The sequence below is a fragment of the Empidonax traillii genome, unplaced genomic scaffold (assembly GCF_003031625.1).
Source record: "Empidonax traillii isolate 1590-97213 ecotype Southwest subspecies unplaced genomic scaffold, ASM303162v1 scaffold320:size708019, whole genome shotgun sequence".
Taxonomy (NCBI): Eukaryota; Metazoa; Chordata; class Aves; order Passeriformes; family Tyrannidae; genus Empidonax; species Empidonax traillii.
In genome coordinates, this window is record NW_020955513.1 from 291,561 (window position 1) to 315,331 (window position 23,771).

Sequence of the window (23,771 nt, forward strand, 5' to 3'; positions counted from 1 at the left end):
TGTTTGATGTTAATTTCCAGATATAGATGCAGCATCAACAGACAAACCCTCCAGTGAAATTGCTATTTTTGGGGAAATCTGTGCACAGGCTTTATGGGCAAGACTTCAATTTTCCTCACTGTTCCACCTCAAGTGAGGTACTAGAGTAGGATTTCAGTGTTTTATTAAGCTGGATAGAGCTATACTAGAGATAAAAATACTTTTGTATCAATTCTGCGAAGGTTTTATTTGATTCCTTTTTCATTCAGCACCCCTCATGCAGAGATCAAGCTTATTAAAGCCTCTAGTGTCTTTATTTAACTCTCAGTGTGTTCACTTAATTTGTTCTTTTAAAAGAGCTTGTGTTCACAACAAATTTTAATTTGCTTTATTTTCCTGTTATATAAATGGTTATTCATTAAAGCTCAGCATCTTCCAAATCAGCTCATTTTATTCATATTTGCATATTTTTCACTCTAGACCACTGGGGGAAAAAATGTTTTTTGCTAAACAGTCACTTCAGATGTCTCTTTCCAGCCTGATTCAACAGAGAGTTTGAAAAACAGATACTGGAGGCTGGAGTATCACTAAATTGAAACAGCCTCAGTGAAAACTGCCACTTAATTAGAGGCTTTTGAAACCCTTCTTTCAAATAAAACCGTTTAAGAAAGAATAAAGACACTGTACAAATGACCAAAATGCTCACAAAAAGTTCAAAGACACATATACCATAAAACTGGGAGGGCAATCTACGCTTCTGAGTTAGGTTAAGGAGATCAGCACCCCCTTGCCGCAGATGGGTGGGAGAGGAACATTTCACTGTCACACTGTTCCCTTCTAGCACGTCCTTCTGGGATCCTCTATGCAAAGTGAGTGGTAGGCGTGAAAAAGATCAACTTCTTTTTAAGTGCTAAGTTAATTATTAAAATATTTTTTAAAAAGTAAGTCACCAAGCTACCACAAACAGCTTCAGGGTGGGAAAAGTCAAAACTAATTTGCGTCCTCGTGATAAAGTTGGGTCACTAAAAAGCACAACCTTCAAGTGCACTGAACAGGTGTACAGCACCCTAAACAAAGGAGGAGGATGGTTTACTATATAAGGATCAAATTCTCACCACTGTCACCTGGATTAGATCCTCAGTAGCATATCTGTAGTGATTCTTTAAAAAACTTTGTGATATACAAAATAATCCTCTGTCTGACCTTTTTTTCAGTGAGTCACCACAATTTTCATACAGTCCACATTTATCCATTTTAAGCAGTAAAGTGTCTGTAGCATAAGATCTGCCTACTCTGAATTCAAGTGGTTTGTAGGAAAGGGTAAGAAAAGGAAGACGGATCATGTTTTTTATGCACTGAGGGAATCTTAGAAAAAGTTTTGAGAAAAAAGCATTCACTGTTTTGGGAGCCTAGATCATCAAAGTACCCAAAACTGTAAAAATCTTTCCTTTCATGGTAATTTAAAGTGTCTTTTGGGAGCTCAAAATAGATAGTTGTCTCAATAACTGTTTATGCAAGCTGTTAAGAGCCCTATCTGACGTTTTTCTTCCCCTTAGTCCCCACAGAATAGTGAAAAATTTAGGTGAGACCGATTCAGTGCTGACAATAATCAATTCTGAAAATAAAACTAATAACATAAAAATAAATTTATTTTAAATGGATGCACCTTTATAAAAACAGATGTCCTTTCAGTGACTTAAAAAATTCTAATTCTCAGTAAAACACTGAAACTTGGGCTGGGAAAAAAAAAAAAAAGGTAAATATATTTAAATACAGCTTTTAGTCAAAAAAAATTACTCTTCTCTTCAACTTTCACTTACACAAACACCACAAGTCAAAGCACATTGACATAAAGCCACCAGTAAAGTACATAGAAAAATTCTTATCAGCAGCAATAGGCTTTGGATCTTATCCTAAATGTCAGGCTCTGTCATCTTAATCACTTAAGTAGATCCTAACTCTGAAAGTTATTTCAGGGATTTCAACAGAATTATCACAGAGATTGCTAAGTCTGAATAAGGCTGGAGAAAGCACAGCCCATAGAAACCCAGCATGGGCTAAATACACTTACACTATAGCTAGTTAAGGGGTTTGATACATCTATATGTATCCTTTATATAGTAGTTTTAATTTCTTTGAATGTGAATGTTTCTCCAAAAGAGTAATTGCTACTCATACCCTGAATTTATGTACAAAATCGATCCTGATTAAAAAAAAAAAAAAAAAATTAAGATTCTTTCCAACTGGTGTTTTGCAAAACTAGGAATTTGAAATATTGATATTTAAAGGGAATGTACTGCAGGGCATTATAAAGAAATTTAAAATAGTCTATGATGAACGACAGAGCCTGTAAAACCTACAGTTGCCTGGAGAGAATAAACCCATAAATTTAAGAAGCCCTCACTTTCCTAAGCTGTCAGGGGAAATATTTCCTAACTTTCAGCAAGATAGCAAAAAACAAAGACAAATAAAAACGTTTTGAGACGAACACCAAGAAGATGCAAACCAACCGGCATGTGGTGGTCCAGAGAAAGACCCGACTCCTCCCGCTTGGAGCCTGAGAGCTGCCCTGTGCACCAAGGTGCCCCCTCAGCCTGCTAAACCCACAGCAGTGAACCCCAGGAGGGGAGGTAGGGGTGAGCCTCCCAGCTCTTCCACACACCCCAGCCGCTGGCAAGTGCAACCCCCTCATTCACCAGTGCCTGGGGAACCTGAGACAAACACTCATCCCATGACTTATGTAGCCATAATTACGGATCAGTTAATCCCCCAAAACAATGAAAAATTTTACAGCGTTTGCAGTATGGCCCATGGCCTTCTCCTCTCCCCACTGTTGACTTAAGTAATCAAAATTTAGAAGTGGTGCCCATAAACTCTAATGTATATGTGCATTACCAGGAAAAGCTTGGTGGTACAGTAATAAATTCTGTATAAGTGTATACCGTCTCATTGAGGAGATGCGAAGGGTGATGGTTTGGTGTCTTTGTGCTACAGAATATAAAAAAAGTTTCCAAATGAAAATTTTAATTAAGGTGCCTCAGAGTATCATAATCCTCATTATGATCGAAGGGGAGCTGATTTCATTGGAGTGTGAGCCCAAAGACAGGGCTTGTGAGGGCACCCAACGCCTCAAGAGAAAAACAAAATCCTATCAGCTGGTGTTAGGAAGATTAAAATTTTATGAGTGTGCACAATAAATAGCACATGCCTAAAAGAAAGGACCCAAAAAATCTCTGGGACGAGAAATTTAAACTCAGTACAATATGAACAGGTTTTTAAAGGAATTTATAGCATCTTCAATAAAAAGGAATGCAGATCTTGCATCTCACCTGTAAAATGTTTAAGGCATGAATTTCAATAAAGCTAGGTATAAGGATGTGACCAGGTATAAAAAAAAAGTTTAAGAAAATGATACAAAGCTTCCTTATGTCTAGATACCACACATCTTTTGTTATCCAGTTCATTATGCAGCAGTCACGATTAAATACATGCCTTTTTGATATGGAAGGTAAAAATATTGTTGTAAGTGTACCTTTGAGAAAAGAAGTAAAGCTGAGCAAGGGAGGTCAGTTTGCAAAGAGCAAAGAAATCCTCATTCTTGTCCTAGGTTTCTGCAACCCACCACCTATCCCAACAAGAAGTTAAGAACGACCCTGTTCATCAAACCAAAAGTAAATCTAAACAAGTGCCTTGTGTCCAACAATGATCTATAGCAGGTGCTTAAGGAAGAGGCATAAGTGAGAGCATTAAGTCTAGGAGTGGTATTTTCCAACACATCCTCCCAGAAGCAAGAAGTTTCAGAGATTTCCTGACTCAAAGATTGCACATAGTCTCTCAATGAACCTAAATGTGCTTTCAATTCATTCAAATGCTTGGCTGCCACAGGGTTCTTGGACAACAGGCTCTGTGATTTCATGACAGACTTAATTACATTCAAAAGGTTGTACTTCAGTAGTTTGTTTGTTGTTGGGGTTTTTTTTATTTTGTTGGATGTTCTCTACTTTGTGCACAATAAGACAGGGAATGATATCTTCTTGTTTATACTCTATACCATTCATAATTGTATGACATTACACCTCAGTCATCTGTTGTGAAGAAGAGGAACTTTTGTTCTGTGCCCCGCCTTGTACAAAGCTATCCCATACTCCTCACCATCACTCTTTAGGTTTTTTTTTCCAGTTCAACCAGAGTTCTTTTGAGTATGCACAACAGGATGAACCAATGGTTTCTACAAAAGAAGAGGGATGCTTCCTCTCCCATTTTCATCTTCTTTCCTGCTAAGCAATACAATGTTATTTGCCTTTATGACTGTCATTAAATGTGAATGAGGTTATGCAGAGAGCTTTCAACAGTAAATCACAATATTTATTTAACTTTTTGGGTGTTGTAGTTAATTTAAACCCTATTCTTGTAAATACACAGGTGTGGCTGTTTTTTCTCATATGCAGTATTTGCATTTACTAACACTCTGTATTTATCCATCCCTTCATAACCTGGTCATTCACTATTGGCAGATTATTCCCCATTCTTCACAGTAATTAAGATTCCATAACATCATCCAGTTCCACCTCTGCTACAAGTGGTGGCTCAGCACAATGCCCAGTTCAGGTCTTGAGTATTTTGAGGGATGGAGAGTCCACAACCTCTTCAAGCAGCCTGTGTCAGTGTTCAACCACCCTCAACACAAAAAAAAAAAAAAAAATAAAAAATAAAAAAGAAAGAAAAAAAAGTGCTTTTTTCCCCCCTTTTGGTATTTATGCACATGGCAAAGGTCCCCCTGACCCTTCTCTCCTCTGCAGGCTGAATACAGGTCTCTCAGCCTCTCTTTGTACGTCTGAAGCTCAAATCTCTTAATTATAAATAGTCAAATTCATTTGACTATCCTGAACACATTTACATAAAATGCATCATTTCACTGTTTACCCTGTATTCTGTATCTATCTTTTATAAATTTGCTGAACATATGTCTAAGGGGCCAGGAGTATCTTTGCTCCAATTTAAAGCTGACAAAAAATTCCTCAATATTGTTTTTTGTCTCCTACTCCATTACTAATCTACAAGAGATCTTTCTCTTATCTCAAGACAAGCCAGCCACTTCAAAATGTTTTGGCATGAACTTTACCAAAAGTTTTTCAAAGCCAAGATTAAATTCATTCCCACAGTTGTTGAATACTTCAAAGCATTTAAAAAGTGCTTAATGAATAAATTAAGCAAATGTCTAGAAAAATGCACTAACCCTTCCAAAATTCATCAAAACGTAATTAAATCTTCATTTTTTTAAGTGCCTGACTTTTTTTTTTCAATAAAAAAAACAAACTCATTGGATTTTCTAAAACATACTTCCCAAAACTGCACAACACTCATATTTGCCCACCCTACACTTCTCCTATTCCCAGGATGATTTAAGGTCCTATGCAGCAGATACTAGTCCAGAAATATTTTTATGCTTCTGAGGGATTTTGGTTTTAATTTACAGTGGCTTGGTTTAGACTGTTTTAACTTCTTTTCTGATGGGTAGTACTGTATTTATAATGAGTTTGTAATAATCTCCATACTATTCATAAGCAGTCTATCTTTTTGGCTGCTCATTTTACATGCTTCTTCAGAGACAGTGAAGAGATTGAAGACTTCAAGCCGATTTCATTGCTCCTCATAAGGATGCCTTTCTATACTGGTGAGCTCTGATGAGCTTGTTTTCCTCTAAACCCTTTACATTTTTATACTACCCATTTTGGAAGCTGAATAGCATCCCTGTAATCCAGGAGGAAATAGTGACCTGCTGAGCCACTTGGATCCTCACAAGTCTATGGGACCAGATGGGATCCATCCTAGGATGATGAGGGAGCTGGTGGCAGAGCTTGCCAAGCTGCTCTCCATCATTTACCAACAGTCCATGCTCTCTGGGGAGGTCCCAGACAATTGGAAGTTGGCAAATGTCATGCCTATCCACAAAAAGGGCTGCAAGCAGTCCCTGGGAAACTCCAGGCCTGTCAGCCTGACCTTAGTGCCTGGCAAGGTTATGGAGCAGATCATCCTGTGTGCAATCACACAGCACCTACAGGATGGACAAGGGATCAGACCCAGCCAACATGGGTTTAGGAGGGGCAGATCCTGTTTGACCAACCTGATCTCCTTTTACGATCAGGTGACCCACCTGGTGGATGAGGGGAAGATTGTGGATGTGTCTATCTGGATTTCAGAAAAGCCTTTGACACTGTCTCCCATAATATACTCCTGGAAAAGCTGGCAGCCCATGGCTTGGACAGGGGCACTCTGTGCTGGGTCAGGAACTGGCTGGAGGGCCGGGCCCAGAGAGTGCTGGTGAACAGGGCTGCATCCAGCTGGCAGCCAGTCACCAGTGGTGTTCCCCAGGGATCAGTGCTGGGCCCAGCCCTGTTTAATATGTTTATTGATGATCTGGAGGAGGGGATTGAGTCCACCATCAGCAAATTTGCAGATGACACCAAGCTGGGGGGGAGTATTGATCTGCTGGAAGGCAGGAGGGCTCTGCAGAGGGATCTGGATAGACTGGAGAGTTGGGCTGATTCCAGTGGGATGAAGTTCAACAAAGCCAAATCTCTCTCATTTTCTGATGGTTGAACTCAGTAAATCAAAGTATTTTACTAAGTAATACACCTCTACAGTTGACTGAGTTCTACTTCAGATTCCTTCCCAAAAAATAATTCTTATGCTCTGTCTTTTCAGATGTTTGTCACTATTTGAATAATAGTTTCAAATGTCCCAAGGAATGCTGCAATGAATTAGTTCATAAATAAGCAGCCTTAAGCCACTGCCAGTCATTTAAAGGAAAAACTGTTTTTAAAGCAAGGACATGATGGTCTTCAAAGAGAAATTAGGAACTAAAGTCTTTGACAAAATTCTTATGTATTTAGAAGGCTGTGTGTGGCTGTGTGCACATGTATAGTGAGTGTATAAATAACAGTACTGTAAGTAGTTTTTCATAACCCTGATTACAGTGTACTGATATGCTAGAACCTGAACTGAATGACAATTACAAAGCAATCTGCATACATTATCTTAGTGCTCATACCCGAAAAAAGAAATCATCACCCACTTTTAACATGTTGGAAACATTTTGATACTTTCTGACTAACTCTAGAACGCATCCAGGCCTAACAAAACCTGGCTAAAATTAGGAAGATAAACACTTTCCTAGAAAAAAAATGATAATTCAAGCATCTCATAGATCCATGCATAGTAAGAAAAGACTATTAAAGTAACCCATAGAAATTTTCAGTAATTAAAATTAAATCAAACTGTCTTTGAAAATTAACAATTCTACCATCTTGATAGGATTTAATTATGCCTGTAAAGTCACTTTGTAGTATTATACCATATCAGAATTGTCTGATTTATAGTGCAAAGAATACAGCTTGAAAATTGGAAACTAATGTGAATGAAAGAGGTGACAGAACTTTCTCTAGCTTGGCCTCCTGCAAGGCTTACAGACGTCACATAGAAGTGCTGAGTATGGTGATGGAACTACATTTATTTATGCCAGTATTGCAGGGCTCAAATAAGTCACCAGAATACATATACATATATTTAAATATAATGAGATTGCTTCCTTCAAAGTGTAAGCCTAACTTAGAAAACTGCGACACTGATATACTCAGACACTAAAGATTGATAACACTGTCCTGAACCTGCAGCATACGTGTAACATTGTCAAGCTGCACATCTTTTGATTTTCATTGAACATTATCAGACAGGACCATCAAAGCTTCTATATTAAATATTCTCTCACATTTTTATAGCCTCCTTTTATTAATGTACTGAGGGGGGGGAAAATCAAGCTGAAGCTCCCTTTTTTGAGCCAACGATTTTAACATGCACTCACAGAATCCTCGTAAGATTAATAACCTGTGATAAAAGGTGGAAGGAATAGGAAGAGTTTATACTTCTAATCAGTCTAAATATAGAGTCACAAAACTGTGGCAAACTCTGTGAACCACAGCTGAACCTACTGGGTTTTAAGAGTGGGGGTGGGGGAGTTCATTGAAATATCTGGGATATCTTGATTTCCAATGTCCTTATTGTTAAGAGCACATTTATTTTTAAGTGCACACAGAACAACACCTTCAATATCAGTCACCACTCAACAGGCAACAAAAACAGGGTGGCATTTACCTCCTCTCTCTGAAAATGAAATTGCAACCTATTGAGTAGTAAATTGCATAGGAGGGAGCAGAACCTCCCTGTGTGACTTGACTCTGAAGACTCACCACATGCATCAGCTTTCCCTACCAGGGGTCCTGTCTGCCATGCGATTTTCTTGAAGTAAAAGCCATGCTGACAGTGAGTAATCATATTGCAGCCTGTTAAAAAGTCTCAATGAAATTTATCAAACAAATGTGCAGAAAATTACTTTCAACATTCCAGCATTCAGCCCAGCCTCTTTCCCAGAGAGAGTCTGAGGGCAGGGTGAGCAGTACCCAAAGAGTGAACCCATAAGTGGGAGTAAGGAGTCTTGTGCAGCAGTGCTGGGACAGGAAAGGAATAAGGTGCAAAAGCAGTATGCAACTGCTTGCTGAAAGGGCTCTGAGTTAACACACTGCCTTTTCATACAGTGGCTATTCATGTTCTACAAGGTAACATGCTTTCTACTTATTTATTTTCCTCATTCCATTGGTAGATTGGATTTAAAAGGAGGTTGCTTCAAATATTTACTCTTTTAAAATGTCAAACTGAGTCAAAAAGCACATCCATCATAAACGGTGAATCATTTTTCACATCAGACATTCAGGTTTGACTCATTTGCCTGCTGCAGGGGTATCATTTTCATTGCTAAAGTTCCTGTAATGGGAAAGAAGCATTCAGTGAATGAGCAAGATTGACTGTAAGCTACATGAGTCTTCCTTGAAAGCCCAAATTCACCTAACATTCACACCTTTTTAACATAAGTTTATGCCTGTACACAAACATAGGGTGAAAACATTTCTAGAGGAGAAAGCTTGAGCACACTTGCTGTCTTATTTGAGCCTTGTGTGGCCTGAAGCTGATTGTGCTAAAGCATGCCAATAAGCCAGTAGGTATCGCAAGCGTACTCTGAACACCTGGGCCCAACAGTTAGGAAAAAGGATGGAAGGTCATTACATTTAATATGCTTTTGAGACTGTTTTCATCCTGCAGCTGAAAAAAATCCTGGGACTATCCATTCTACTGACTGGGCTGCTTTGCTCTGAAGAATCTCACAGGCAAAGAAGATAGCTGTGACTCACAGGGCTCAGTGTTTAGGTCAGAGTTTGCCTGGAAGAAAAGAATCAGTTGGAAATCTTACTCACTAAACGTTTCCTACAATTAATTTCATTAATTTACATTTTTAGAGATTCGTAATGCAAATAGTAAGGTTGATACAACTGAAGAGTGAATGGAAGTGTATCTCTTTTTAAGCACCAGAAGAAAGAGCAAAGAAAAGTGTTAAAAGAATGCCCTTCAATGAAAGATAAAGGCCATGTTTAGAGGAGACTGTTCCTGTGTTGTTTATGTCAAGGCCACAGCACAGAAGACTTGCCAGTCTTGATGTAGATGGCCATGCACTCTTTTGCCAGGAGGATAACATCCAGGTTTCAGCATGTGACCCATACCATTTTTTTTCCTGTTAGCCCACCCAAAAATTAGGCTATAGACATAGCTTATATATTTCAGACAAGGAAAAACGTTCTAAGAGCTGGTGAACAATATAAAAGTTCACAGAATCACAAAATGATTGTGTTTGGGAGAGAGCTCTGTCCCATCTCCCTGCCAAAGCAGTTTCACCTAGAACAAGTTTCACAGGGTTGCATTTAGATGAATTTTTAATATCTCCAGAGACAGAGGCTCCACAACCTCTCTGGGCAGATCTGACCAAACTAGCCCCTCATTTCCAATCAAAAGAGAGACAGGATTAGGACTTAGTAGCTGGCATATGTTTTCCTGTACTCAAGTGAAGCTCGTCAGACCACATGAGCGTGAGCGAATGAGATCTACGAGAGTATGATTGCGAATTGAAAAAAGTCAGCTTATTTAGAGATTCTGTACCTAAACATCACTCTCCCATTCCCGTAAACTCTCACACTGAATTCTGTTACACAGATTATCCTAAACCTTGAAGGATATAAAATAAATCTTAAAAAAGAAGCAATGTTCTATGCTTCCATGACCCTATACAAAGAGAAGAAAATTAGCCTTTTTGTTTTCCCACTGAGTACATTTTGCAGTCCACTTTAAACATGAAAAGCAATTTTAGTAAAATATTAATGCTGACATCATAAGCTACATCTAGCTACATTAGCAACACCTAGCATCTAGCTACATACTGCAGCATCTACTTGCATTTTGCAGCTTCTTGGTTTTGACACAACTATTGAAACATATATGAGTAAGTGGTGTTCCACATTACACCTGTACAATTCCAGGACAACTCCATTAGTGTTACTGACTGCACTAGAATAAATGTACATGGCTACTATGGTCTCATTCATTGTTTGCTGGGAGTTTGTTTTGTTTTTTAAAGGTGTGTATACAAAACCTTAGAGAGAGCATATTCTGTATAAAAGCTGAACAAAATGGTATCACCAGCTTGCTAGCATATAATGAAATAGCAGTCTCCAGTGACTTTATGGAGTGAAAGTTACAGTGGTTTAGGTAAAAATCTAGTTAAAGAAAGATAAAGAGAACAAAACGTAGTGTTTTAAACATGTAAGTACTCGTGTAACATACCAATTTAGTAGATATATTAGTGAATAAATATGTATATGTAGTAAAGAAAGTTTTTTAAAAAATAGGAAAAATGTCTCACTAATACTGTCTGCAGTAGAAAGAAGAAATTGTGCACACAGGACATTTTTTCAGTTCCTACAGAAATTCATGTATCCTAACTTCAGATGTCTTAGTCTAACATAGTTACTTCATAAACCCTTTATTATCACTGAGGAGACACAGGCACCTCCAGAAGGTGAGTTGCCCAGTCCATCTTAGACTGGCATGACGGAACCTCTCAAGGTATTTATTTCCTTGCCTTGCCTACAAAGGACACCAACAATGACAAACTGAGAAGTAAATGGGCAAATATTACATAGATGAAGTTACAGGGGCCCTTATAACACAGATCATCCCCCACTAAACACTGCATTATTCCTTCAAGGCTTTCATTAATTTTCCTCCTAATGAACGTGCACCCTAATGCTGAAGCATAATCCATCCTCAGTAACAAGAAAATAAAATTTTTTTGTAATACTCATATTTTTAAGGGTTTTTTTTATCATTTACTTCTTATATAAGGTAGTGCAACTCTTCCAAGTTCTGCAGAAAAAAAATCCCATCCACTTTTTTCTAAGATCTTGCAAAGCAAAACATAAATCAATTTTTTTGTGCTAAATGCTAGGACAACACACTCCTATCTTCACCTGACATATCTTTGCTTATGCTGGAAAGAAAATAGACCTTAAAAAAAACCAAAAAAACAAAAAACAAACAAAAACCCCACACTTTCTGAAATGAAAAGTTTATTAAGAAAATAATGACTTTACCTATTATTACATGCATGCCAAGTCTTGCCAAATGCTTCACAGTTTGGTAACCAATTCCTTTAGCTCCTCCAGTCACTATAGCAACCTTTCCATTTTGTGTAGGGAAAACTATATGAGGAAAAAAGAAATAATGCAAGGTTAGTTCACAATAGTAATACAATTAAGAAGATGTATTTTAAAGAGCATACATTTAACAGACCACTCAATCCAGGCCAGTAAACAATCTCAGAAGCAAACTCTGCATAGAAATAAAAATTATGGAGTATCTGCCATTATTTACTGCACTATAATTTTCCAGTATTAACAGTTCACGAAAGACCAAGGTTGACAACACGAAAGGCAAACACCCACTTCGGAAATTTTCTCATTTCTGTTTGCATGGATTTTGTCATCCTGCAGTCATCTGTGCTTTAAAATTTCCATCATAACATTTTTACAGAGCAAGGTGACAGCAGTTCCAAGTCAGTTCAAGGACAGTTTACTCTGTGCGTACAGGGAAAAAAATGCAATCAGCAGGATATATCCTGAAAACTTCTTCAGTGACAAAAGACTGGCCTCTGCCAGTAACATGAAGGAAACAGAAAACATCTCAGTCAAAGGTGACGCATCTAAAGGGCAGGAGGCAGCTGACCTAATTTCCCTGCATAGCTGAGCATTCTCTCTCCTAGAAATCACAGGGTCCTGAGCCCCAAAGAACGGAGGAGGCAATTTTTTTGCAAGAAAACCTCCACCTGCTTTTCCCACCCCTCTCCCACAGAAGCCAGCATCCCTGATACCCACTGTCAGCCCCACACTGCCTCCACCACAACAAGCACTCCTTAACCCAGAGCAACCCACCACCCAGCAGGCACAGTATGCTCCTGAACTCTCTTTGCTATAGGAGTGGCTTAGACACAGCCTGTGTCTCCTGCATCTCCAGGCAGCCCTTAGACTTGCCAAGTGAGCAAAAACTGGCTGGAATGGCCCCAGCAGGGTGGCTGCCATCCCAAGTACAATCTCTCATGCTGAGTACAGGTTGCCCAGCACATTCCTTTACCATGGAGGGAGTCCTGCAGCCGAAGGAGAGCAAAGGCAGTATAGTGTAACTGCTTGTGGAAGGCATGAATTATGTCAAATATCAACTACAATTTTTTTGATGAGGTGTCAAATTCTGCCTGTGAAGCACCATGTGGTCCTCAGGCGACCAAGGTGAATTTCTGTTTGCTTTTGAGTAGAAGCTGTGTATTTGCACAGGGAAAATGGCACTGAATATTTCATTTTGCTCTGGTGCATTGTCTGTAGGCAATGCTATAGATAACAAATGTTCAAAAGATGCTGACTCTCATCTATCAAAGGACTTTCTATTTTGATTTCTAGGTTTTTAGGGGATCGCTTTGTTGTACAACACAAACTCATATTTTACACAGTTATGGAACACAGGCCTAGCATTAATATAAGCTGCTTTCTTCAGAAGCAACTTCAAAAAAGACCCAGGTTTCAACCTTTTCTGAAACACATAGTTCTTTCCAGAACAATTCAACATGAATTTCTGTTCTCTTCAGATACCTATGTGATTCTTCCCATCCATGCAGAGTGGGAATTGCTTGAAAGTATTTGAAAGTTATTCTCAAATCTTCGTTCACAAAGCCTAGCCATGGCATTTGAAAGTTAACTCCACTTACAGCGATATCCACTCACACAAGTGTCCTGACATATGTAACTCAAGCTAAACAAAACTTTGCCAAGAGCTTTCCTAAGGGGCCACTCGTTTCCATTACGGCACCACTATATCTACCTATTGAATAAGAAAGGACATTATAATGCAAAATTATTCACTTAGAAGAAAATCAATGAAACAAAAGGAGAAAGAGAAGTCAGGACTGGAGAAAGGGCAATGACATGAAGGAAAAATAAAAAGTCACAAGTCACATAAGCGGTATCACTGTGCTGAAGTGGTGCTTAGCAGAGGACAATGCAAGAAAATGCCCACTCCTATCCTGTCCAGGAGGTCTTCAAAGAAAATGAGAATTTTTTGGTCCCAATGGCCACTTAAATAAGCTACACTACCACCTTGCAATGAAGAGCATGACAGATGGACAGACTCCACTGCAGGGACACAATCTGTTTAAAACAGGCCTGCTTGTAGGAGCTAGCTCCAAGGACCTAAGAAAGTACCCAGGAAGGGAGTAATAAGGGCTGCAGACACACAGATAAATAGATATTTTCTATTTTATTTACAATGTGTACAGTAGACAGCTCCCACATAGCATGGTTTTGAACAGACACAAAACTGCATGGCACATCTCAGTCTATCTGCTCACTTCAGTCAACATGGGAAATGCAAACATCTTGGGGGGGGGGGACAAAAGAAGTTCCTAAATTCTTAGTTATTATTAATTTTCAAAATGTGTACAGCTACCATCAAGTCAGATAGCTTAATGTAAAATGAATCTCCATGAAAATGAAACACAGACAATATTTACATCAACAAAAGTAGTCAAGATCAAATCCAGGGCTCTGCATGTGAGCCAGTGGCAACTTTAGTAAAAAGCAGTTTATTAGTGCCTGCTCCCACTAGAACTCCAGTATCACGTGGAATTTGCAGAATGCCCACCTTTCAGTGTGAAAACACCTCTTTCATCATGAAAACCAACATGAAACTCAAAGCAGACCTGGGCTCAACCTGGTTTTTAAGCAGATACTGATTTATTTTGTGCTAGAGGCTGAGCTAAGTGCAATTGGAGGCTGGAGAGCCCCAGGCAGGAGGCAGTGGAGACCCACAGGCTTTGCAATGCCTGGAGAGGTTCCCTCTGGCTCTTCTTGCACCTCATTTAAACCACCCCAGCTGGCTCTGTGCTTCTGCTCCCGATACGGAGGTAGATACTGATCTCAAGCACAGAGGCAGAATGCCAGTGATTTCATTGTGGGACATGAGAATGTTACAGCCCTTTGCTAATGAAACCCCCCGACCAAGCTCTAGCTGTCAATTTTCCTTTGTGTTCAAAGAAACCAGCCCACAGTCTTTAGGTGCTGCTTTATCACACCAACCTCTGAGAGAAGCTTCTCCCAGGCTGCAGGTTCTGCCTGCATTCCAACGTACTTGGATGAAACAAGCCTGCATACTTTGCAAGTGGATTATTCTAAAACAGAAAAATAAAGGTAGATTTATTCAGTCCAGATGTGAAGCTATTTTAAAAGAATTATTGTCCTTTCCAACATACTTCTTAATCTGAAATAACTTCCACATACAGAGACATCTTCACACAAATCCAATACTACAAAGAACGCAAGGCAATTCTATAATTTTTTAAAAAAATTAATTTTCAAGGGACTCTAAAAGAGGGCTGTCAGGATGTCTCTGCAACTGCCAAGACCACATAGAAATAAAAAAGCCTGCAGATCCATGTCTGACCAATTCCATCTCAATGACCAGTTCCTGCCAGCAAAGTCTCAACTCTGGGGTAGGGATGGGGGGTCATGGAAGTCACCAAATCATAATTGAGGCATTAAACATTCTCTTTTTTTGCAGAAATGCACTATGTGAACACAGACAATGCAAATCTCAGAAGAAGAGTTCCCCTTAAAAGTTGTTTGCTTTAGTATTCTGTAATCTTTACAGCACAGTATGTTTGAGGTCAAGAAAAAAAAAAAAAAAGGAAGAAAAAGTACTAAAACTTTATTAAAAGCAAATTGCATCAAATTTTTACAAAGTTTCATCTCATACCCTACTAATCCAGAATCTGTATTGTGGCACATCATGAGTCATGTGGACATTAAAATATAATATCTGCATAATAATCTCCTAATTCACCCTCTTTTTTAAGACATCGAAGGCCAAGGGCAGAATTTGGATTGTTTGAATCAGTCTCCAGCCCGTATCAGGCAAGAGTCAAGCATGGCTGAAGGCATCCAAAAAGCTGGTCAAAGGGTCCACCTGTGATGTGCCATATTGGGACCTGCCCGCACTTCCTGAACTGACCACTCAGTGCAGGGACTTCAGAGGTATTTGTGCTGAAGAGATCCCTGCAAACAAATCCTAACAGTTACTTTTTTCATTCTTCCTATAACTGAATAATTTACATGCAAATACTAGGCCTGAAGGTAAATGGCAGAACCACAGACGGAAAAAAAAAAAAAAAGAAAGAAAAAGAAAGAAAAGAACCCACAATGAATATTTAGTTTGATGATTGAATATTTAGTTTGATGATTGAATAACAAGAGCCAAATTTGGAGCCACTCAGCAATGAGTGAGAAAAAGGGGGTAACCTGTAATTTTCAGTCCTCATCTGGACACAGGATAAGGCAGAATTAAGTTTTTGTAGCTGAATAAAGAATACATATAGTTTAGTCTACCATGGAATTATTGAGTAGTTTTTTCTATTACAAAATATTCCAACCCTTTTTCTCTGATTTACACTGTGGCAATACTGAGATTATAGCCATTAAGATCCCTTCAAAGCAGATGTAGAAAAATAATTTATTTGTCACTCCGAGAGCCCATTAGTAAACTGCTGGGGAACCCATGCAGCTTTCAGCAATAGCCTTTTGTATGTGCCTTAAAGCAACATCTCCATAAACTTCTGGTTTGTTATAAACCAAGTAAACAGGGGTCACACTCAAAAAGTCATTTCAGGAATATCCTAACAGAAGAAAATTTCAGGTGCTCAAGTCCTGACAAATAAACCAAACTGTGCTTGCTTTAAGCCTGTCCTAAGCCTGTGCAGATGATCTTTCAAATGCAAATAGTCTTCCCAAATCTGAATACGAAAATCATCTCTGCCTTTGCTGCTTCCAATCACTTTTCTAAAGAGCATCAATATGCAATCAAGATTGAAGGCCTTTAAGGCTGGTAACCAAGTAGGTGGCAACCAGCCTGACTAGTCCTGTGAAAAGGTATCCTGCTGGTTTCAACAGCTGAGGCCATCAGACCTTCCACTGATGAACAACTGTCATGTTCACATGCAGATCCAGAGGCACGTGGCCAGCAGGTCCAACGTACCTCGAATCGATGGATGCATTGGGCAAGGGTGACTTATTTGCCGAGGGAGAGCACCCGTTTCCAAGCACAACTAAAGTTTTGCATCAGATAGGTGACAAGCCCCCTGGCTTTTGTCAGGAATCATGAGGAAATGGAGGTACCGGAGAGACGCTGCCTGGAGTTACTCATGGGAAGAGAAAGGTGTTGAAGAACCAGAACAGCAGGAGAAACCAAAACATGGAAATGTGTCCCTTGCCCTAGAAATTCATAGTATCTCAAGGTGCTATAAATAAAACAGCAGCAGCCAGATGGCTGTAAGAATTTCAGCAGCCAGGGGAAGACCTCACTTAATAAGGCTCCCACAGAGCAACCGACAGGGAATACGACCGGTAACCAATGCTCACAAAACCACAGCAAAACCCCTGGCATCCATAAGACCAAGTTTGTTGTTTAACCAGTGCACAAGACACACAGAGATCCTGAAATGCTGCATGCCAGTGAGACAACAAACAATACCTCACACTTACCAATGCTGGAAACTCACAGAAGTTCCACTGCCTGTATTTCAGGTTGGGATGTCCAACCGGGGAACACACGCACAGCCCACGTCCCATGGAGTGGGCATATCCACGACACAGCAGAGCTCCCACACAGTGGCAGCAATTTGTCTGGGCTGCCTGGACAGCTGGGAACCCACCCAGTACTGTAACTCAAGCCAAGGCACCACATATCCAGCAAGCCTGGACAAATAGCCGAAGTGTAGCAAGGCAGCAAATGACACAAAAGCGGGGGAGTTGGCGGCTACACCAACTAGAGAAGCAGCGTGCTGAGCCAGCTAAGGAGCTAATGTGTATCCTCATCCCTTCCTGACATTGCCAACATGGGAACAAGTGACATTTCCTCAGAGTTAGCAGCAAACATCTGCTGAGCCAGGCTAATGATTTTTTTTTAATTGCCAATGAAAATAACTTAAAAAAAACCAAACCAAAACAAACAAACAAACAAACAACTCACCCAAATTTAGGCCTGCTCTAATTTTATAACATTTGTTTAGCTTTTTGACAAGCATGCCAGCTTGCTTATAGGGATAAAGTGATAACATTTATGGGCAAGATGACAAACCCTTCACAGAAGCCTGAGAGATAAGTTTTTAGAAATAATTCCAGGACTTGTCCCTAGATATCTCATTTAATACATGAAAAAGTCATACTACAAAGGATTAATAAGCAGAATGGCTCGTTCTCCTTTGATTTTTTCACCTCATGAACACACTGGGGAACCTTGGGAGGTATCAAATAGCAACAGGCATTATTAGAGCCCAACATAACAAGTTTGGAGCACCAGTATCCTCAGCAAGAGCTAACTGTAGTAAAAAAGGCCCCAAATATTAGAAAAGATGCAAGATAAACTGGCACAGTGGTAAGATGAAAGTTATGATGCCAGCATTACAGCACTTAAAGAAATAGTTTTTACTAAAGAAAAATAATAGTGCCCAAAATAAGGCAGCTTTGGAGAGAAACAACTTTTTACACTCAAAAATCCAAGACCTGTTAAAAGAGATCTTGGAAGAGAGGTTTTGGAGCAACAATGGGAAGGGGAATGGAAAATTGCCCTAAAAATTTCATTTGCATGACACACCTATCTTCGTTTCTTCTAGTTATTCTTGGAAAGACAGGATAAATGCACATAAAGGGAGAAGTGTGAGGAAGGTAGGGTGTGGAAGGGAAAGCAGAAGGAAGTGTTAGACTTTCAAAGACACAGGAAAAAGGCTTTTGTTTAAGATGAGGTAATTTTCAAGTGCTTCAATACCCTTTCCCCTCTTTTCAACTTCCCCCCCTACCTCCAAAACATCTCTAAGCAATTTAATACACCTGGATCATAAATCTCTGCATGGTGGTATTGTCCTCAAGGCAAAAAAAGACTAGCAAGGACACCAGCAGAGGCCCCTTGGCCTCTTACACATCCAAATCAACCGTGGTTTTGTGGGGTAAGTCAAGGCTCTGAATCCACAGATGCTAGAAAGGTAAGACTTGTCAAAGTCATCAAAAAATACCTCCCCTGCACATGCATATGTATTTCAGTGCCCTGTTTTCAGAGCAAATGACTGGAGTGTTTGCAAGTGAAGAAGTCCTGCCTGGCTACAAGAGCCAAGGGAAGCCACATTTTCATACATCCTTTGACTGGAGCCCAAGTGCTTTTGCTTTCAAATAGGATCCTCACTAATGTTGATCTTGGACTTAGTGATGCTGCTAGAATTGGCAGAAGGGCTGTGTGGAGAAAAAGATAATTACAGTTTTCAAAAACAATATACATGGTAATTTTCCAAACAGACTTATGCTGTCTTTGCTCTAACTGTGAAGAACCTCTTCCTCCAATAAACCCTATGTGGACCTTCTGCATCAGGGTCACTGATCACACACACAAAAAAATGCTGAATGTTGTGCCTTCCCACCTTCCCCCGGGAAAGAAGAGGCTGAGAATGGAGGAAACTAAAGAGAATGGGTAATTTGGGAAGTTTCCTTGCCTTTTCTGAAAGGCCTTTCTTTCAGGCAATGGGAAACAAGGCTGCATTGAAAAATGGTCTGATAAAGCATATATCTCAGCTTTTTACAATACAAGTTCAGGCTGATTTTGACAGAGAGATATTAGGAAATTTGATCCCAACAAATATGGAGTTACCCTAAGGTAAAAGAAAGCAAAAGCAGATGGGAGGGTGCAGTTCCTGAGCCCTAAATCTTACTTCTGGCCATGTTTGCCATTTTTGAGGACTTTGTTCCTTTAGCCAAAATTCATCTAAAGATAGGAGATTTTAATCTAATTTTTTATGATTGCCAAATAGACAGATTGAATATACCATTATACAAATCAGTCAGTTGGAAAATATCACAGTGCAGTAATAAAATCTGCTAAACTTCATCAGGAATCCAGGTTTGCCCACAGTCTGCCCTGGGAGTAAAGTTCCCAACCGAATGTATAGGAATAGGAGAGTTCGCAATCCCTGGGAAGCAGGTGGAGGGGAGAAAAAGAATCGAGAGATGGAAAAGTTGCCTTAGATGTACAAGTAAAAATTATATTAGTGAAATTACGATTCTGCAAGTCATTGAGCAACTTCTGCCATTACACGCTAGTCCTCGTCTTATATATCCTTGCTATTCCCGGATAAAGTCAGGTCAGGGATTTTTTTCCGGAGACACACTAGTCTCAAAGAACAAGAATATATCAGATAAAGGCTGATAGTACATATTGACAAACTTGTGCAAGAATATCTGGCACCAGACTACCCACTGGCATCACACCACATATGGCATATATTGCTGAGCAATCATTTTGTCTTGGGGACAGACTAGGGACTCAAATGAGGTCATGAAACATTGCCTTCCCTAGGAAGGGAGGGCCTTGCTGCCATGAAGCTGGACAGGAGAAGTGCAGGGGACACCACCATGTGCAGACAAGGCACAGCACTAATTCAGCTCAGCCACGGCAATCAATATGTGTGCAGTCCCAGCTTTGCTCATAAAAATCTTCACAAAAATCTAACACAGGGGTTTGTAAAATAAGGGCAGAACTACTGTTGCAATAATTTGAAGAGATCCCACTAACTCCTTCCAGCATACTGGACAGACACAGCCTGCATATGAAAAATTACTGGACTTGTCAAACGTATCAGGAGAAGAAACTCAACACTAGCTTCAAGAAGAAAGTAATCACCACTACATATGCATATATTTAAAGGATCCATTTACCCATATCATTTCTTACATGGGAAAATACTATCACAAGAATAAAGAAGGACATATTTCCATTTGCCATGTATTCTCTGCCTGCTTATCTTTCATTCCTTTTATATATTTACCTATTAAATCTTACTCTTTGACTTTCTTCTCTTTCACTCCAGTCACAGTAAAGAGAGAGAAGTTATATACAGGTGTATCTTTAAATCAAGAAAAAGCATCTGGTTATCTTTTGAACAGATTTACTCATACTTACTTCCATACTCCCTCCCTCTGGGCAAATGTAACTGTGCAATACCTTGGGCAATGTCATTTTATGTAAAACTTCCCAATGCTCTTCAAGTCATGTCATCATGTAATTATACTTTTTTTCCTGTTGTGAAATAAGAGATGAAAAAGAGGAGCTTATCCCAGGAGATTTAAATAGGTGTAATGGAAATAGCTCTGCATAGTCTAGTACCTGCAGAATTCATTTTCCCATCCTGCAGAAGTTAGAGACATTAGAACTTTTTTTTCACTCTCTACCAGTAACCAAAAATTGCCCAGGCTCCAAGATTTCACATACAGCTAACAAGTAGATGTAGCTCCATCTGAGAGTGCTTTCCATCCCTCAGGAGGTAAGAAACCATTTCAAGTCCTTGCTCTCAGTCACACACCAAGCATACAAAAGCCTTCCCAGTGTAACTCCCTATCTAAGAGCAGAAAGTTTCATTTTCAACAAACATTTGCCATTTAAAGGCACTTTTACCTCCCACTGAAGACCACAGTAAATGTACTATTTCTCCATATCATGTTCAGAAATCCACTGATCATTTTGTAAGATGCCATAAATATAAAACAAAATGCGAGTAATTTCAGAAAAGGTCTTCCCTTGGAAAGACCACATTGCAGTTATCTCAAAAAATCTTGACAGTTATCTGTACAAAATGTGGCACAGAATTCCAAAGGTTTTAAAGTTTAATGTCTGACTATGAAAAAATAGCATTTGGATTATAGTTGTGACGAAAAAACAGGGTGATGGCAGCGAGTTTGAAATGCTGAAGAAAATATGAATCACTATGAACACTATGAATCAGCAAAGAGTGATGTCTCTGTTACTTTATTATGGGCTAAGTAAATGTCATAACTGACTACAATGCAAAAACCTCGTTTCAGAAGACTTTAATTGGTGGTTCTTTCCTAACAACGAGAGCTCATGAAAAAAAACTAAGGGGACAAGGGGATCGAGTGTACCCTCAGTCAGTTTGCAGATGACACCAAGTTGGGTGGGAGTGTTAATCTGCTGGAGAAGTGGAAAGCTCTACAGAGGGATCTGGACAGGCTGGATTGATGGACCAAGACTAATGCTATGAGTTTCAACAAGGTTCTACACTTGGGTCACAACAACCCCATACAAGAGGGGGAAGAGTAGCTGGTGCCGGTCAACAGCGGCTGAACATGAGCCAGTAGTGTACCCAGATGGCCAAGAAGGCCAATGGCATCCTGGCCTGTATCAGAAATAGTGTGGCCAGCAGGATCAGGGCAGTATTTGTCCTCCTGTGCTCAGCACTGGTAAGGCCGCACCTCAAGTCCTGTGTTCAGTTCTGGGCCCTTCACTATAAAAAAGACATTGAGGTGCTGAAGAGTGTCCAAAGAAAGACAATGAAGCTGGTGAAGGGTCTGAAGCACAAGTCTCATGAGGAGCGGCTGAGGGAGCTGGGGTTGCTTAGCCTGGTGAAAAAGAGCCTCAGGAGAGACCTTATCATTCTCTACAACTACCTGAAAGGAGGTTATAGTAAGGTGGAGGTTGGTCTTTTTTCACAGGTAACAAGTGACAAGATGAATGAAAATGGCCTTAAGTTGTGCCAGAGGAGGTTTAGATTGGGTACTAGGAAAAATATCCTCCCTGAAAGGGTTGTCTTGCATTGGAACAGGCCATCCAGGGAAGTAGTTGAGTCACCATCCCTGGAGCTTTTAAAAAGATGTGTAGATGTGGCACTTAGTGACATAGTTTGGTGGTGGTGTCCTGGTTCCAGGCAGGACAGGGATAATTTTTGCAGTAGCCAGGAGGGGGTATGTTTAGGACATGGAGGTTATTCTATACCACCTAACATCATCGCTGGGGCAGAAGAGAATCTCTTCTGACAAGAAGGGTTTCCTTCTGGTCAAGTAAGCATGGCTGAGGAGTGCCAGGGTGGAGCTGGAGGCAGATGTCAGGTATTGTCTGCAGTCAAGAGTTTCTGCAGTGAGAAATAACATTTCTTGTATCCTCTGTCATTAGTGTTGATGTTACTATTAATTTTCTTATGTCATTGCTGTTTCCAGTAAATTGGTCTTATACCAATCCATGCTCTTTACCCTTTTGGCCTCCAGTTCTCTCCATCCAACCACAACGGGGAGGGGAGAGAGGGGAGCAAGTGAGCAGTAGCATGGTTTGGAGAGTCTCTGTGGGAGCACTAAATTGGGGAGTACCATTCCTAAATCATGACAGGTAGACTTGGCACTGCTGGCTTAACTATTGGAATTTTCCAACCTAAAAGATTTGATGAATCCATGATTCATGGGAAGTTTCATGCACAGAAGCTGAAGCAAAGTGATCTCTTTGCTTCAAAGAGATCAAACTTGTCAAACTGGAAAGACTGCTCTACTTATGATCAAACTGGAAATCCAAACCAAAACCGAAATACTGCTACCTGCTATTTAGCATCTCACCAGAGGAATTAAAAAGACAACAGAAAACAATGTATACTTTGGACTGTGATCTATACTTTTCAAAAGACCAAATATTTTATTTTTTATTTTCAAGACAGTATTCTCACTATCATCATATTCCTAGACAATACAGGATATATTGTATCGCAACCCTCAATATCGTCTTTAGAGCTTCTACTTTTACTGCTTGTGAATTCCAACACCTCTTATTCTGGCCACATGCTATTAAAAGATTGAATTAATCATTCCATCTTGCTCACAGTGCAGATGGAGAGACAGAGCTGGGCAACCCATACATTGGGAAAGTCAATTCTTTAAATATTCCCTTACTATATTAGATTCCAGGAATGGGAGTGAGGGGGTGAAGAAAGAATGTTGGTAAGATCATTAAGAGTAGTTTAAACTGCATCTTCTCTCTTCACAAAGACAGAGAATGTAATTTCCATATTGCAATCAAGCTTAAGAGCATTCAGCTGAAGGTCACATTCAGATCTGCCTCTTCCAGACAACAAAATGCTCTGCTGCCACTCAAACAGTCCCCTTTGATTCCCGTGGCTTCAGCGTGACAGTACTTCCACCAGATGTAAATAAGTAAGCAAAAATCACGAGTTAGTATACAAAACTTAAAAGGTAATTGAAAAATTCTGGAGAAGTTCACTTCAGAAAACTGTGCAATCACTTGTAAACTGAAGTGCTCGTTATCATATACAAAGCTTTGGTAATTAGAATCAGGAAGAGAGGTACAAGGTGATTAGAGATTATTGGGAAAAATCTAGTTAACAGGAAACATAGCACATAAACCAATCAGTACTAAAAGTTTCCCTGAGATACCTGCAATTAATTAAAATACAAAATGTTAAAAAGGACATTTCCATGTTATTA

At 39.7% G+C, this 23,771-nt stretch overlaps 1 protein-coding gene across 2 annotated transcripts in view; it reads right to left on the minus strand.

The window, feature by feature from the left end:
- The window catches only part of DHRSX (dehydrogenase/reductase X-linked), a 206,842-nt gene that overhangs the window by 117,451 nt on the left and 65,620 nt on the right, over positions 1-23,771 (minus strand). For both annotated transcript variants that reach the window (XM_027891383.1, XM_027891382.1), the window contains one exon: positions 11,511-11,618. In XM_027891383.1, coding sequence (XP_027747184.1) covers positions 11,511-11,618 — 108 coding nt within the window. The remainder of the gene's footprint in view (positions 1-11,510; positions 11,619-23,771) is intronic.